Here is a 15,995-nt window from a genome sequence, read left to right on the forward strand (position 1 = left end):
CATATGCAAGTTATACATTTCCTGCAAAACATTTTTGAGCAACTGAAGGGGGGATATCTAATCTGGCTGATGCAAAAGCTCTGAAACACAGCTGTGACTGATTTTTAAACTGACATGTTTTTTCTATCATACAGTTCTTTGTAAGCAATAAAAATATCTTGCAAAATTAGCCAAAACCAAAATGACATATTTCTTATATATGTATAATTCAAACACACATTTTTAGTATCCATGCATAAAACACACAATGAAAGCCATATATTATTAATATTATTGTAAAAGCAAAATGTTTTTGTAGATTTGTTTTTATAATAGAAAAACATTGTTTCCCGTCTTTCATAAATTTAAAGAGATTTCGTAAAGCAAGGAATACCTTTATGCATTATTTTCAGTGGAAAAATGCAACAAGAAACACATATTAAATTGACTTTTTTATTTTTTTATTTTTCATTAAATTATACTGATATCATCTCATTTCACAAAATGAAGGGCAAAATGTCACATTAAATTTTACATAATATTAGAAAAAGAACAAATCAACTAAAAATAAATCATGAAATGCAACATTATAAGATATTTTATACACGTTGGAAACATTTTTATACAGAGACAACAAACAGATACTGTGTTGAATTTGTCTTTGAATTTTTTGGGGGTTGAAGATGACATTTTAAATATTTAAATAATGGGATGGAATATTAATCCATACAGCTCATTATCTGGACAAATAAAACTTTTTGTCAGGCAGCATAACATAACCACATTGAATTACAATACATATACTATAGCCTTGAAGATATTTCCTGTCACATTCAAAACTTAGCATATGGTACAAAAACTTCCCTATTGAATACAAGCTGCATTCGTGTAGATTTGTGCGAGCATGTTCACAATGTACAAAGCAATAAACAAATATTGAAAAATTAACTCTACAAATGATGTTCGTAATACCAGTCAGTCCTTCAAAAAACAAAACAGTGTTCAACATTAGAAATTAATCCTATGACCACAGTTACAAAATTTATAAAATTTGGGGAGGGGATCATAGCTTTTCTTCCTAACAAACTGACCGCAGTTGAAATCTGTTTCTGTCAATGCGATAGCAATGTTCCCTACATATATATATTCAGGCTAAAAGTATTTACAGATCTTGCATTTGGAGTGTAAAGACAGAACGATAAACATCTGATAAAATACTAAAATTTTGATGAGTTCCAGAGCTCTCATTTGCAGATGTGAGATGCCATGAACTTAAATCTCATTTCAGTAGATAAAATCTTTGCAATGGCTTTGAAAATTTGGCAGCTTATACTAAAAATGATTGCACTAATATGTAAATATCATTTGCAGGTTATCTTTTACTCGAGATTCTGTGTGATACATTCTGTTTGCCTTTCTCTGGAGATTTATAGTTTCTTTCTTCCCTCCTTCACACATTAAATGTTTTATTTTCTTTAAACTTAAATCATTTTTTAGAAACTTATGTTAATGAATAAAAGAACTGTCTGGTTTTAGGATGCATATACACTGCAATCATTTAAAGCAATACTAACTTGTCCCCCCCCCAAATGCCCTATTAAAAATATGAACAATGTCAGTTACAAATATAAACAAAATTCAGATAGTAATGAAACTCCCTACGAAACTGAAAAGTTACCAGCAGTTACTTCGGTACTTTTCCATTAACGGGATGACAGCTGTAATTGTGCGCCAAAACACTAAATGTGGCAGCCTGTTTACATATGTTATGAGGGCCATGAATTGAAAGTGACTGTGGGGATCCATTCAGTGCAAATTTTGACTGCAACGATACAACAGGAGGAAGTAATTTCACTCTGACTGTTGGACAGTAGATGTAGTAGCAGCTGCCGGATAGGAACACCTGCGAGTTAATTATTGCCAATTTTACTGATCTCAATATGGATATCATACAGATACTGTTGGAAGGTTGTGGGGCAATGCAGAATGGCAAAATAAATATAAGCACGGCACTGTCCCACTGTCCGCCACCACCCAGATTCTATTTAATTGCATTCATATTGGCACTGTCCCACTGTCCGCCACCACCTAGATTCTACTTAATTGCATTCGTATTGTGTCGACTGCATGAGATAAAAAATCTCTGCACTAATGTTAAACGAAATCAGCAGCCTTATGCCTTCACTGTAATCTGAGATTAATCTGGTAAAATCAGTTTCATATTTTTGTGAATTTTTTCATCTGTCTTTATTTATTTTGGACTTAGTAAAACAGTAATTCTTTTCATTAAGCTGTTTGTAGCATTAAAGTTGCCATCTAGTTAGATTTTGCACCAACATTTACGTCTGGTGCCAAGTAACACTCTGTTAACTAGGAAGTACCATTATAAGACTTTACTACCCAGATAACAAAAGCTGTAATAATTACTTTTTACACCTGAAAATTCTAAATCAGAAGTCATACATTATAACCCTTTGCAATCCAATTTTTACAACAGATAAACATTTGTTAAGTTCAACTTATTTTCACATTAACAAACATAGTATAATGAATTAAATACATAAATGTTACAAAATTATTATAGAAATAGATAATGAATCAATATCAAATAGTGATGTAAAAGTAAAGACTTATTTTTAATTATAATTATTCAGAACAGAAAATGCTGCAACAAAATACACAGCTCCTTCAAAAAGATCAAATCTTACAAACAAATTTTAAAAGGCATTCCTATGCATTTGATAAAAAATTTATTTTGTATAAAAATATTACTCGTACATTTCTAAAAAAATCTACTTTTGTACTTTGAAGCCGAATCCTACAACATGTATAATCAAATTCCATTAGCAAATAAGCTGTAAAATTAATTTGCTAAATGATCAGCTTGAATTTTATTTAAATCTGACACATAGTGAAGGAAAAAGTATTCATACACTTGCATGATTTGAAAACAATTTAAAATCTTATAAAGAAATTTTAATTTAAATGTATGAATTTCTATTTAGATGAATGACATCATTCTTGAAAAATATTTTAACATTATTTAACACAATAAACTTTTCAGCCATCATCTTTATATCATTCTATAAATATATCTAAATCATCCACCATCGAAATTAATTCTATTATATACATGTTTGTGTGTATGTGAATGTATGCATACACACATACTTTGTATACATATGTATATATAATACATGCATACACACATATATATATGGTGTGTGTATTGCCCTCATATACACATACTCTGTATATGTGTGCATATATAATACATACACATACATATTGCTCTGATATATATATATATATATACATACACGAGGGTAATTCAGAAACTAATCTCTGCTGTGGCGTGGCGCTAGTAGGACTGAGTGAGGCTACTGGTACATTAAGCAATCTGTGATTCAGTAAGCCTCCTGCTATCCTCGTGAAAGTGTTATACTGCTGCATATGTGCTGGTTATAATATCACAAAATTTGTGCTGCTACTAAAATCCCACCAAATGCGAGATAAGAGGAGTAATACGATTTCTTTGGGCAAAAAAGCTGTCAGCAACAGACATTTATCAGCAACTGTGTATCATATATGGCCCGAACATTATGAGTGAAGATGTGCTGTGTCAATGGTGAGATTTTTCAAAGAAGGGGAAAAAAAACATTCATGATGAATCAAGGCGTGGGAAGGCATCTGTAGTGAATGATGATCTTGTCAAACAAATTGATGACAAAAATCTGTCAGATCCGTGGATTCACAATCTCGGAACTTTCAAAACTATTCCTGAACATTTCCCAGACTGTTTTGTACAAGGTAGTCACAAAAAAATTAGGCTACCGGAAGTTCTGTGCTCGATGGGCACTGAAGCTTCTCACAGAAATTCACAAAAGCAATTGAATGGGCACTACCTCACTTTCTTTTCTGGTACCACATAGAAAGCGAGGAGTTTTTGAACAGAAAAGAGACTGCTGATGAGACTTGGGCAGTGCATGTGAATGCTGAGACAAAACAACAGACAGTGGCATGAGATCATACTGGTCTCCGACCCAGCTGAGGAAAGCACGTTGAACTCCAACAGCGAGGAAGTTTATGGTCACCGTATTTTGGGATGCTAATGGAATCTTGTTTGTGAAATTCATAGAGCAGTGTACAACGATCAATTCTAAAGTGTACTGTAACACTTTGAGAAAACTAAAAAGAGCAATCCAGAACAAATGTCACAGCCAGCTGATGTCTGGTTTTCTTTTCCTGCATGGTAATGCTTACCCTTACAGTGTTCAGTAAACACAAAATCTTTTGCACTAATTCAAATGGGACATATTTCAACATCCCCCACAGCATGGACTTGGCTCCTTCTGATTACCATCTGTTCTTAGCAATGAAGAAGTGGTTGGGACACCTCACTTCGCTGATGATAAGAAACTTGTGGCAAGTTGGTTGAACCACATTAAAAACCACTGTGGCAAGTTGGTTGAAGTCGCAAGCGGCTGAGTTTTGTGCAGAAGGGATTGGTAAGTTGGTAAAACACTATGACAAGTGCTTCAATAAATATGGTGATTATTTGAAAAATAGAGGACAACTGTATCTTTTACATATAAATAAAGCATAGTTGAATTTGTGCAGGTCTTTTAATTACAGCGAAACAGAGGTTAATTTTCAAATTGCCCTCATATAAAGTATTTATTTTTCACAAATACTTCACAGTAGCCATAGTTCAGCAATTGTTACTAATAACGATTCAAAGATATTATCATTGCCGATGTCAAACTTTTCATGAACTGCACTATGTAAGACCCCAGAATAATAAATATGCTGAAAATTTTACCAACAAAAAATTGCAAATTTAATAGCAACAAATCAAATGATCTCAAAATACATAAACCAAGCACAAATTACAAATTCTGTCATAAATCACTATTTCATAATTTTTGTGGTTGTTTATAACATTTGGCAATAAATAACATTTAAGACTGAACTGCACCAATGCCTTTTCTCTGTCTTACCAAGGCTGCTATAAAAGGAAGAAGAGTATCTACTTCCTATTAATATTCTTCCATTTCAAACAAGCGGCTGGATTTAATAGACAGTGATTTGTGTTTTTGAATTATGATGTCGGCTTTAAACTTATCTAGTAGGATAATAACTAACAATAAATCTAATAATGACCACCTAAAATAATAATTAAAAATTAATGCTAAAATTTAACTATGAAATTCTGAAAATAATTAAATTTTTTATTAGAAATATACAGTGCAGGATTTACACATAAGCTACACAAGCTATAGCTTAAGGCTCCTGCTTTCTTAGGGATCCCAAAAAAGGCCTCTAGTTATCTGAAAATCATATTTGGCACTGACGTATAATATTTGGACTTATAAAGGGCCCCATATTTCAAATAGCTTAGGGCCCAGAGGCGTAGCTAGGGTTTTCAGCGCCCAAGGACAACTGAAGATTTTGCGCCCCTTTCTGTGTACCGAGAACGGAAAACATTTCATTCTGCAATTTCATCACATCAATTTGGCATCCCTTGTATGCTGCGCCCAGGAACACATGTCCCCCCTTGTCCCATCCTAGCTATGCCACTGTTAGGTCCTTATCAAGCCTAAATTTGGCCCTGTAAACATATGTACCTGACGAAAATTTAAACTTTTAAAAATCAATTATAATCTTATTTTTCAACTTTACTTTCAATTTCATAAAACTGCTGGTAGCTTTTCTGATCAGCCTCTTTCAATTCAATAATTTTTCCTAGAATCTGCAGGGGTTTTCTAGATTTGATTGAAGTTGGCTTATTGGCACTTTCTTTTCTATCACTGTCACTGTGAGATTCAGTTACTGCTGCTCTGTGACTGTGATTTACAACAGTCATTTTTTCACAAATTGGTGTGAAAACATTTTTCAAAAATCAAGGGTGTCCAATCCATGGTCCGCATGCAGCCAAAAAACAAATATGAATGCAGTTATTACAACCCACCCTGATGATACATTTTACTTTTGCAGTCGATGTTCATAGCTGGCTTTCAACATGAACAGATGGGTTATTTGACACTCTTGAGTTGGAGAGAAATAAAATGCATTTTGAGTGGCAAAATATAGCAAGCCTAAATAAATGCGAACAATCATTTACATTTAAACAAACATAATCCTAAAAATGGGGAAAATGTGCAGCTTTACTTTTCATCCATTTATAGCTGACATAAATATACTCTACCCAGATATAAATATACCTGTACAGTCATGCATTACATATATCATCATTATTTGGCAGCACACACATTTGTGAACAACTATTTTCAACAGTGAAGCATATTAAGAGTAAAATTAGAATATTGGATGAGCACCTTGAAAACTTCCTGAGAATTGGAACCACTTCAATCGAACCAGACATTTATGCATTAGTTTCTCAAATACAAGGTCTAATATCCCATTTATTTTAAGATTTCCTGTTATCTTTGTAATTATAAATAAAATTTATAATGAAATTTTATGCACATAATGTCAAACACAAATTCAGAATAATTCTATATTGCTGTTATTATGGCAATAAAAAACATAAATTAATAAAATTTTAAATATTTAAATACATTTCTTTTTTTTTTTTTTTTTTTTTTTTTTGGCTCATCAGTCATTGTTAGTGTTGGCAGTGGTGGCTAGCCATATGAATCATGTGAATCACTGATTCACTTAAAATGTAGTATACACTGAGCACATTTGAACTAACATGGCCAAATCCACAAATTTCTCTCTCCCACAGGTAAAATATAAAAATTTCTTTCAGCAGTCAAACCTGAAAATTTTCAAAGATATCTACACAACTGGGCGATTCATTTATTTTGGAGGTTCATGAGCTGCCACTGGTGTTAGAAATAATTTGTACAGCCACAAATATCTTGTCTTCTTTCTGCATGGCCCAGTGAAGCTAAATAGTTGAACACCTCTGGTCTATATATTATCATCAACTGCAACATATACTAAAAATGAATAGTCATAACTTTCCTCACAGATGTCTGAAACACTGACTATAAACTGCAGTTCCTCTGAGGCCTCTCATAGATGAAAACGAACATTTTTTAAAAGCAATTTTCAACAGTGTTTTGAGAGATTATTCCCCCATGTATTTTTTGTAGTATGCATCGTCTCTTGCAAAGATATTGACATAAATATCCTCTTTGAAGCACCTACATTTTCTCAAGATTTAATTTTGTTTACCTTGTTTTGAATAACATTTGAAAACATTTACAATATCCTTCTCTAAAGGCTAGATGACAGAAATCGCATTTACAGGAAGAGACACTAATTTAGCGTGTTTCAGAATGAGATTAGGCGTGCATCTAAGATTAGGTGTATTTTTTTTTTTTATTTTGCAGTTCACTGTCCCCTTTTAAAAGAGAAGTTGTAAAAGTACTTTTCATCCATGAGTTTGTACTGTTGAGTTCTTGATTTATTTCAAACATCAAATTTGTCTGCTTTTGCCAATACTCAGTGGTATCATCTTAATTGTTGCATGCAATACTACATATTAGTTACATATTAACTGATACCAGCTACTATTTCACTTTTAAAAATTAATTATCAGAGGAGCAGAACAGGGAGTTAATGCACAGAAAACAGATGTAAAAGGATATGATCCCAGATATCTGCAAGGGCAAAGTTTAGAAGATCAACTACCAAACTCTGCTGATAACTCAGATACAAGGGATGGTGAGCAAGGAACTAGAAGTGGGAGAGTGATTAGAAAGTCAGACAGGTATTTGGACTGATTTTAGAGTCTTAAAAAAAAGAAAAAATTTTTAACTCTTAAAAAAAAAAAAAAAAAAAAAAAATGCAATATTTAATAATTTGTAAATGATAACATTTAATATTTAGTAACTTGTAATTGACAACACTTTTGGAGATATAAAAATTAGAACTATGCTAGTATCACAGTTCTCTGTAATATAATACATTCTATAGTTATAAATAAATAGTTTATAAAAGGTAAAAGTGCACCCTCATTACTTTATACCACATACAGTGTAAAAGGCTCATTTTGGAATTCTAATAGAGAAAATACTGCTTATTCATGGCATTTTAGAAAACTTTGAAATTTCTGGGCCAAACCCGTAATGCTCAGAGGGTTAAATGCAAGTTCTCTTTGGCTGTACTTACCAACAGCATCATTATCTTTTAAAAATTTAGCCCTTTTTTTTTTCAAGTTTAAATCATTTTCCTCAGGTATTTTTGACATATCAAGTTACACACGTAACAGATTAAAAAATGCTTCTTCTGGTGATATGCTTAATTTTAAAACTCATGTTGCTAGCTTCCATTAAAAGACTGACACTGCACAATAATAATAGAAAAAATTTTATGAAGTTTTCTGAATACTCGCAAATATAATACATGTACTTCAATGGGAAAATTTTGAACTTTAATAGGATGTAAAAGTTTCATTTCCACCCCCTATCAGCTGTCATTTGAGAAGGTACACTCACTTATTTACAGTATTTTTAGAGATGCTTTTGATAATCTCAAGATAAGGAAATTCTGTCAACTCCAATCTGCACAAAAGTGTTTACAAACAATATCTAACAGGGACTGGGAAAATAAAACTACATTGACTAAAATTTCAGTCAAACCCATTTTACAGAAGCACTAAATACTTAAATAATAAACAAACCACATTCCTCAACAAGCTAAATGGGAGAGCTACAGGCAGCTTTAATAGGTACCAGTAGGTTATGCTAGCACTGAAGACTCAGTCTTTCACTAATTTGAGCTTTATAAGTAGCAAAGATGAGTTTAATAAACGGCAGTTTTCAGGCTGATTAGTATACATTTGTTTTAGCTTCTGAAACATAATAAGTTGATTTTATCAATTTTCTATTCCTAGTTTCAACTAAATGCAACACTATTCTAAAAACAGAAATGATTACACCAGTTCTTAGTTCAAACTGAGGAAATAAAGGCATTCAATAAGAATTTCTTTAAATATTTCTATATTTTAGAACTTTATCACAATTTCCAAAACCAAAATTTTGCAAATTTGAATTTTCTACAGTGAAAATAATGAAATTTGAATGGAGAAACAGATCAGTGTATTATTAAAACAATTCTCATATTAGTATAACAACTATAAAAACACACCTCAGCAAACTTCAAAGAAATTATTACATAAACATTATTAAGCCTTTATATTATTCAGATTATTAAGTATATGTTAATATAATTATATTATTACAAATAACAATATTTACTACTATTAAAAACACACAATCTGGACTGCAAGATCATGGGTGTTTATTTAATTTGTGTCATTAAAAACACACAATCTGGACTGCAAGATCATGGGTGTTTGTTTAATTTGTGTCATCAATATACAGCAAGCTGTATATTGATGAGCAGCTGAATAAGCAGCTGAATTGTTAAAGCCATGCAGCACTCTGGATTCCATTACCAGCAACTGAAAAAAGCTCCCTCTGGATTCCATTACCAGTAACTGAAAAAAGCTGACAAGCATGGGTTCTTGATGTTCTTCCAATATGCAAAGTAAATACAGGCCTTCCATAGAAAATTTTCCACTAAGATAACCTTCATATTAGGCAGACAGTCAGTTTTATCACATTCAATCAATCTAAATCTTTAAAGCATGGCTAAACATTTCAGAAAAAAAATTGAGAATTACATTCACATTTAATGTTGGATGTCTTCTTACAAAAACAATTAATAAAAAATCACTAACATGGCATCTAACACTTCCAAGAAATTTAATGACACTGTTGTCCTTTTAATTCTGCCTGTAATATTTATATGATGACTTTCATGCGATTACAATCTCCGATATTAATACCAATAATAATGTGAGGACCAGCCTCCTTAAAACAAGTAAATACTCTTAATAGGCATTTTACAAGGAAATCTGATCTATAAAACAATTCCTGCATTATAGTACTAGACAGAACACTTATGATAAATAATTTTCATACAGCTAAAATGGACTAGAATACTAGATGTATGATTTTTATATGGCAAATTTGGATTACAAAGGGTTAATAAAATGTACATCACTGAAATTTTGGGGAGACTTTTACCAGATAACAAAAAAATGCTTTCAGAATTTTTCAGAAATTCTTTTCAAAACTTAAAATTTTGATACATATAAATATTTTGCATATTTTAGATGACAAAGCTTTGACACAGAAAACATTAAGTGTACATTTAAATTTTTGATTACACAAAATATGCCAAAATTCACTTTTAATTTTTTAAAATTATTACTCTTTGGGGAAAAAAATTAAGACATTTAAAGTGAATCATCAGCAATTTGTAAAGAGAAACATACGTGCGGTCAAATTTGAAGGTTCGAAGAGACCCCAAGTTGTAAAAGTGTAACTGTCAACATTTAATTTTAAAACATTTTCAACTAAAACTGAAGCGGAGGTTGATCTTTACAATATGGTAACTGGTAATTTGGCGACATTTTGGAGGCGATAAAGGTTACTACCTGGGACTTTGGTAATAATGTGAGCAGTACTCAGTTCCAATTACGCATTATTTTGCGTGAGGGAAATGAGAGATCATGGGATATGTCATGTGATATTAATGGACGAATTACGGTTCTTTAATCGGAAAAGGGGGGAAATTGGGGAAAAATGTGGAAATTTTGTATTTAGCTTTATTCTGTGTTGTGTGAAACAGTGTTGTTTAATTTTTGGATCCCATGGCCCTAACCAAAGTGAATTCAAAATGGGTATTTAGGCATTGTGATAAAGAGAAGTTTGCTTTTTATTTAGCGGAGGAAGTATGGAGGAAAAATTCGCAGAAAAAATCTTTCAGTAATTTTATTGAATGAATTAGAAAAGTGTATCCGCCACGTTATCAAGATTAGGTAAGTTAGTATTTTTAATTATTTGAGGATATTATTTTTATGCATTGTTCTAAATGTAAGGTGGAAAGGAATTTGGTATTATTGGGAAAATTGTTATTAGCAATGATTTAGTTTAAAGTAATTAGGATTGTAAGGTAATTTTTATTAATTTAATGTATGTGCTCATTTATATTTTAAGTAGTGTTTTTGAATTTAATTATATTTTAATGAAATGATAGTTATTTTGTGAATTTTATGTTTGTAGGAATTTGGTATACATTTAAGTTGAAATAAACGTGCATGGAAATAATTTAAATATTTGGTACTAAGTATTTGTAATGCTTGCGGTATGAATTCATTGGTGACGTGTATAATGTAATAGATGATTTAGAGGTAAAAGTTTTTGGATATTTTATTTATTTTATATGTGGAAATGTTCATATTTGTAAAGGGTAAATACATTTTCGCGATCAGGTAATTTCATATATGTTCTTTTTACCGGGTTTAAAGATTGAGAAAATTGTCATGTATTTTCGTGAAATTTTTGTAATTTATGAGAAAAAAGCAGTGTACATGGATATAGTGAAGAGTGTGCGCAATGCCATTTTTGTGCAATTCTGGGATATTTTTTTAAGTAAAAATAAGTCGGCGTGTACATGGTTTATGTGTATGTGTTATTTTGAAAAATGCGTAAGGAGAATGGTATTGTGCAGTTTTTCCTAATTTTGCAGTGAATATTTGTCATGATTAAGCAGTTTTGTTTGATAAAATTTCTAGCATAAGTGTAATTCGGCTAGTAGATTGTTGGAAGAAGTGTTCAGGAGATAAAAAGAAAAGAAACATGTCTTTACTTCGTGAAGACAAAATGGCGGCGGGGAAAAAAAATAGAGGGTTGCTGTAGGAGAGTTGGTTGCCAAATTTTCGGCAAAAAATCGCCAAGTTACCATAATGTAAAGATCAACCGAAGCGGAATCACATTTGTAACATAAAAAAAATAATACTAGAACATAAAGTATTCCATGAAACTTATGTAAAGACACTTTCAAACAAATATTTAATTTACGAATTAAACAACACATAATGATTTGGAAAGGCAGACAGAATTTAAGTTCTTGCAAAACAGAGTGAAATTCAAATTACTTATATAATCTATAAATTAATTAAAATACTTTGTTAGTCATGGAATTGTTTGTATATTCATTAAAATACATTAATTTCATACATTCTAATGAATGACTGAATAGTACATGATTAATGTTGATATTTGATAAAAATATTTCATATCTAGGACAAAGTTATGTACATTTATAAATTCCATGAATAAATTCACATAATCAATGAATAATGGAATTTACAAAATTTTAACTTGCTCTGTATTAGTTGCAGAATAAAACTAATACATATATTTACCATAAATAAATAATTCTAGAAAAGCTAGGTTTATGCTATGTGATTTAGCAAAACTTAGAAATCCTTTAAACCATATTTTTACACGATTAAAAGCAGCGAAAGAATTTCACAACATTAATTTATGATTTCAATAACAAACAAATGTATGCAAACTAAACCATAAGTTACTGTCATATAACAGCATTTTAACATAGACTTTAGATAAAAAAAAAGTGCTTCTACTTATTTAGACAACTGAGTTGGCTGTTACATTTTATTCCAATAAAGCCTGTTATAATTTGGGTTACTTGCATAGTTTCATTCATTTATTAAGTACAATTTTTTTTTTTTTTAAATTTCACAGAATCGACCCAAAACTAAAGAGAAGCTTATTGCGAAAAATATGCCCAGTTCACAAGCTAGACATTTTGTCAAAGTAATAAATATCCTGCACTTACATACTTTACAAATGACATAATGTACAATTATGCTTTGCAGATGAAATAGTTTTTTACAGTAAAATATTTATTTTCTGGGAGAAAATCCAGAAAATACTGATTTAAAATAAAAATTTGCAGCACAATGAAGTGCCTTGTACAGTTTTTTTAAATAATAAATTTCTTATATAAACACTTTAAAAGTGTTGCAAAGCTCATTATAAAACTATAATAAATCTAAATATCACATATGTTAAGGAATCTTACCAATTGTAGGTAATGTATGAGAGTCAAGATTTGTAACATTCTCTCCGGCACTACTGGGGGCAGTTTTAGTTGCTGATACATTTAAATTAGGTTTTGCAGCAAGGCTAGCACGTACTGTTGCCATGCTACCACTACTGCTACCATCTTGCAGGTATATCTGATGAGAAGGCTCACTACTTCCAGCATTGCTAGCACTCTGTGGTGGGCGAGGTAAGCGGCGTCTCAGCCAACCATGCCTTAAGGCAGCAGGAGGTGTTAAGCGAGCCACTGGATCCCACTCAAGACAACGTTTTAGAAAATCTATGAAAAGCACATCATCACAACCACGTAAAGCACGAATCCAATCCTTACTTCCAGGTGGACCACGTAATTTACCCCGACGAGATCGTCCTCCACTGAGCACCAGTTTACCATCAGGCTGCACAGAAGCAGTACAGTAGCGAGGATAACCTTTAGAATTTATAAATGTTTTCGCACGTTTTGACTGCTCAAGCAACTTAGGAGATGGCATACCTAAAAGTTCTATCATACACGCCAGTTGATCACTTTCATCTTCACCTGGTAACAAAGGATAACCAGTTAGCAGTTCTGCTAATATGCAGCCTAAACTCCACATGTCAATTGGCATACCATATTTTGAGCCAAGAATAACTTCTGGAGCTCGGTAGAAACGAGACTGTATATAAGTATAAACTCTCTGATCTTCAAAACAGCTGGACCCAAAATCGATTACTTTAATACCACTGCGTCCTTGCTGTTTCAGCAAAACATTTTCAGGTTTTAAATCACAGTGAATTATTTTACTTCTATATAAGGCGTCTAAACACTGCAACAAGGAATGTGCAAACTTGCGAACCAGCTGCAAGCTAAATCCTTGAAATTTGTTTTTCTTTATAAGTTCATATAAATTAATGCTAAGAAGCTCAAAAGTAATACAAACATGATTACGGAATGTAAAATGTTCATACATGTGAACTATATTCATGGTGTTGTCTTTGTCTTGTTTCCGTAGATGGTCCAATATTCGTATCTCTTCTTGAGCTTGCCGGTAAAATCGTTTTTCATTGCGCACCATTTTTAAAGCAACATATTGATTATTTTTATGATCATAAGCTTTAATAACTTGTCCAAAACTACCTTTGCCAATTACTTTCAGCATTTCATACCTATACGATATCTGATCATGTGGAACATGAATGTAAGACCCTGTGCTGTCATCATAACCACAATTAGAAGGAATACCAATAGCACCCTGTCTTTTTTTAGCATTTGCACCAAGAAAATAAATATGAGAATACGAATAAATTTCTTGCTGCTCATAAGGCGACAATTTATGCATATATAATTTCATAACCTGATCGGGAGTAGCAACAAGAATTTTTGGTTTCGCAGAACAGCTTTTGTTGCTGGATAAGCTGTCCCCACTAGTTGCAGGACGGACTTCTGGTAACTGAGGAACGGCCTTCGACGAAGAATCGCTATGGTCCCTTTCATTTTCATATAAAATACGATTGGGTAAACCATTTTGACAAGCAGTTTTTAATCCTGCAACAGTTTGACTTTTAGTAGCTGGTAAGGATGTTTTGCTGCTTTTATCACCAATCTGAGGAAGGAATGACTCTTTAGAAGTAGAGCTTGGATTTCCATTAATGCTTGTAACAAGAGATTTAGTGCGAGGCAGAGGCATGTTAGTTAATTTTACTTCCGAAGACATTCTCTAAGCCTAAGTAAATTCCGTCATCTAAAATTTTTAAGCGAACTGAAAGGATCGAACGTAAAAAATGCGATTCAAAACCTCTTGAAGAATTCATGCCGTTCCGCATCCTTTTAATCGAGAATTTTTATAGCGATCTTTGCCGCACGCTAAAAACATCAATACATTCAGTTTCACTCAATGTGTTACCGACCGCATCAGACAACAGCAGACTGCCTTCACTTCAGTTTCAAGAAACCGCTGTCAAAACGATTCAAGGCATTCTGCTACCGAAACTGAAACGGTATGATGTATGATTATTTTATCATACCTTAGTATGATTAGTTTAGTTTCGGATTTATATTAAAATAAATCCTTCAATAAAAGGAGGTTTTAATCAAAACATAGAATTATTTAACGAAATTTTGAATTAATATTTCAAAGCAGTGGGCATTTCTACCATAAAATTTAAAAACTTTAAGGGAAGTCTTAGAATGCGTATTATTTTTTAAGCGTAAATCACTTTTTAACGTATAACACGTAACAAGACAGAAGAATTGGAAAATGGCAATTTTCAAATTTTGAGGAAAGGAATAAAGGAAAGAAAAAAAAAAGAAAAGAAACAGAGAAGTATACACGTATAGAATGAAAGCAAAGGGTTAAAAAATATGATTAGACTGTAATCAAAATGCTGACCTGGGGCGTGTTCATGTAAAACTCTACGTAAAAAACTGCAAACTGCCCAGAATGTTGTTCTGCGGCACATTACAAACGCACCATAATATATTAGAAACAGTGTAATTCATGCGGAACTAAACATAATCCCACTGAGAAGATTTTACTACCATCTGGCCAAACAGTTTCACATTTATGTACAGGGTTATCCAAATTAAACTTCTCCAACTCAGAGGCCTGTGTAGAGTGTTGTATGGGTCATAATGTGATGAAATTTTAAAAACAGACACTTCAGATCATGCGCTCGAGATTTATTAAACAACAAAAAAAAAAAAAAAAAAAATTAGTACAATAAGTTGCCGATAGGTGGCGCAGCAGATCAACAAGACATTCTACAGATGTTCTATATGTGTTCCGTGGTTCTCAATAACTCTTTCAATTCTCAAAGCAGTGTGTTCCACAGCGGAACGCAGTAAGTCCACATTAATTCCACGAACATGTCGAATAATTGCGTCTTTCAGATGTGCCAAGGTTGCTGGGTGTTCTCAGTAGACCCGATCCATTAAGAATCCCCATAAACAAAAGTCACATGACATGAGATTAGGCGAGCGGGGAGGCCAAGCTGTAGGGAAACAGCGGCTGATCACACGTGCATCGGTAAAAGTTGCCCGTAACACCTGTTCAACGCCACGAAGAATATGGGGAGGTGCAC

The 15,995-nt window shown here is 32.5% G+C and overlaps 1 protein-coding gene across 2 annotated transcripts; it reads right to left on the minus strand.

The window, feature by feature from the left end:
* Positions 1–418: 418 nt before the first annotated feature.
* Positions 419–14,899, minus strand: LOC118198206 (dual specificity tyrosine-phosphorylation-regulated kinase 2-like). Of its 2 annotated transcripts, XM_035369830.2 has the most exons (2): positions 12,916–14,899; positions 419–9,608 (listed from the first exon to the last, which is right to left on the minus strand). In XM_035369830.2, exons 1-2 carry the CDS (start codon positions 14,627–14,629, stop codon positions 9,598–9,600), a joined length of 1,725 nt encoding a protein of 574 aa, XP_035225721.1. In that variant the 5' UTR covers positions 14,630–14,899; the 3' UTR covers positions 419–9,597. The 2 variants fall into 2 exon arrangements, with proteins under 2 accessions (XP_035225721.1, XP_085664538.1); XM_085808412.1 differs by having other exon boundaries at positions 419–14,898.
* Between the last annotated feature and the right edge of the window lie 1,096 nt (positions 14,900–15,995).

This window comes from Stegodyphus dumicola, chromosome X1 (genome assembly GCF_044657685.1).
Source record: "Stegodyphus dumicola isolate Sdum_Otavi_A_Nest chromosome X1, ASM4465768v1".
Classification (NCBI taxonomy): domain Eukaryota; kingdom Metazoa; phylum Arthropoda; class Arachnida; order Araneae; family Eresidae; genus Stegodyphus; species Stegodyphus dumicola.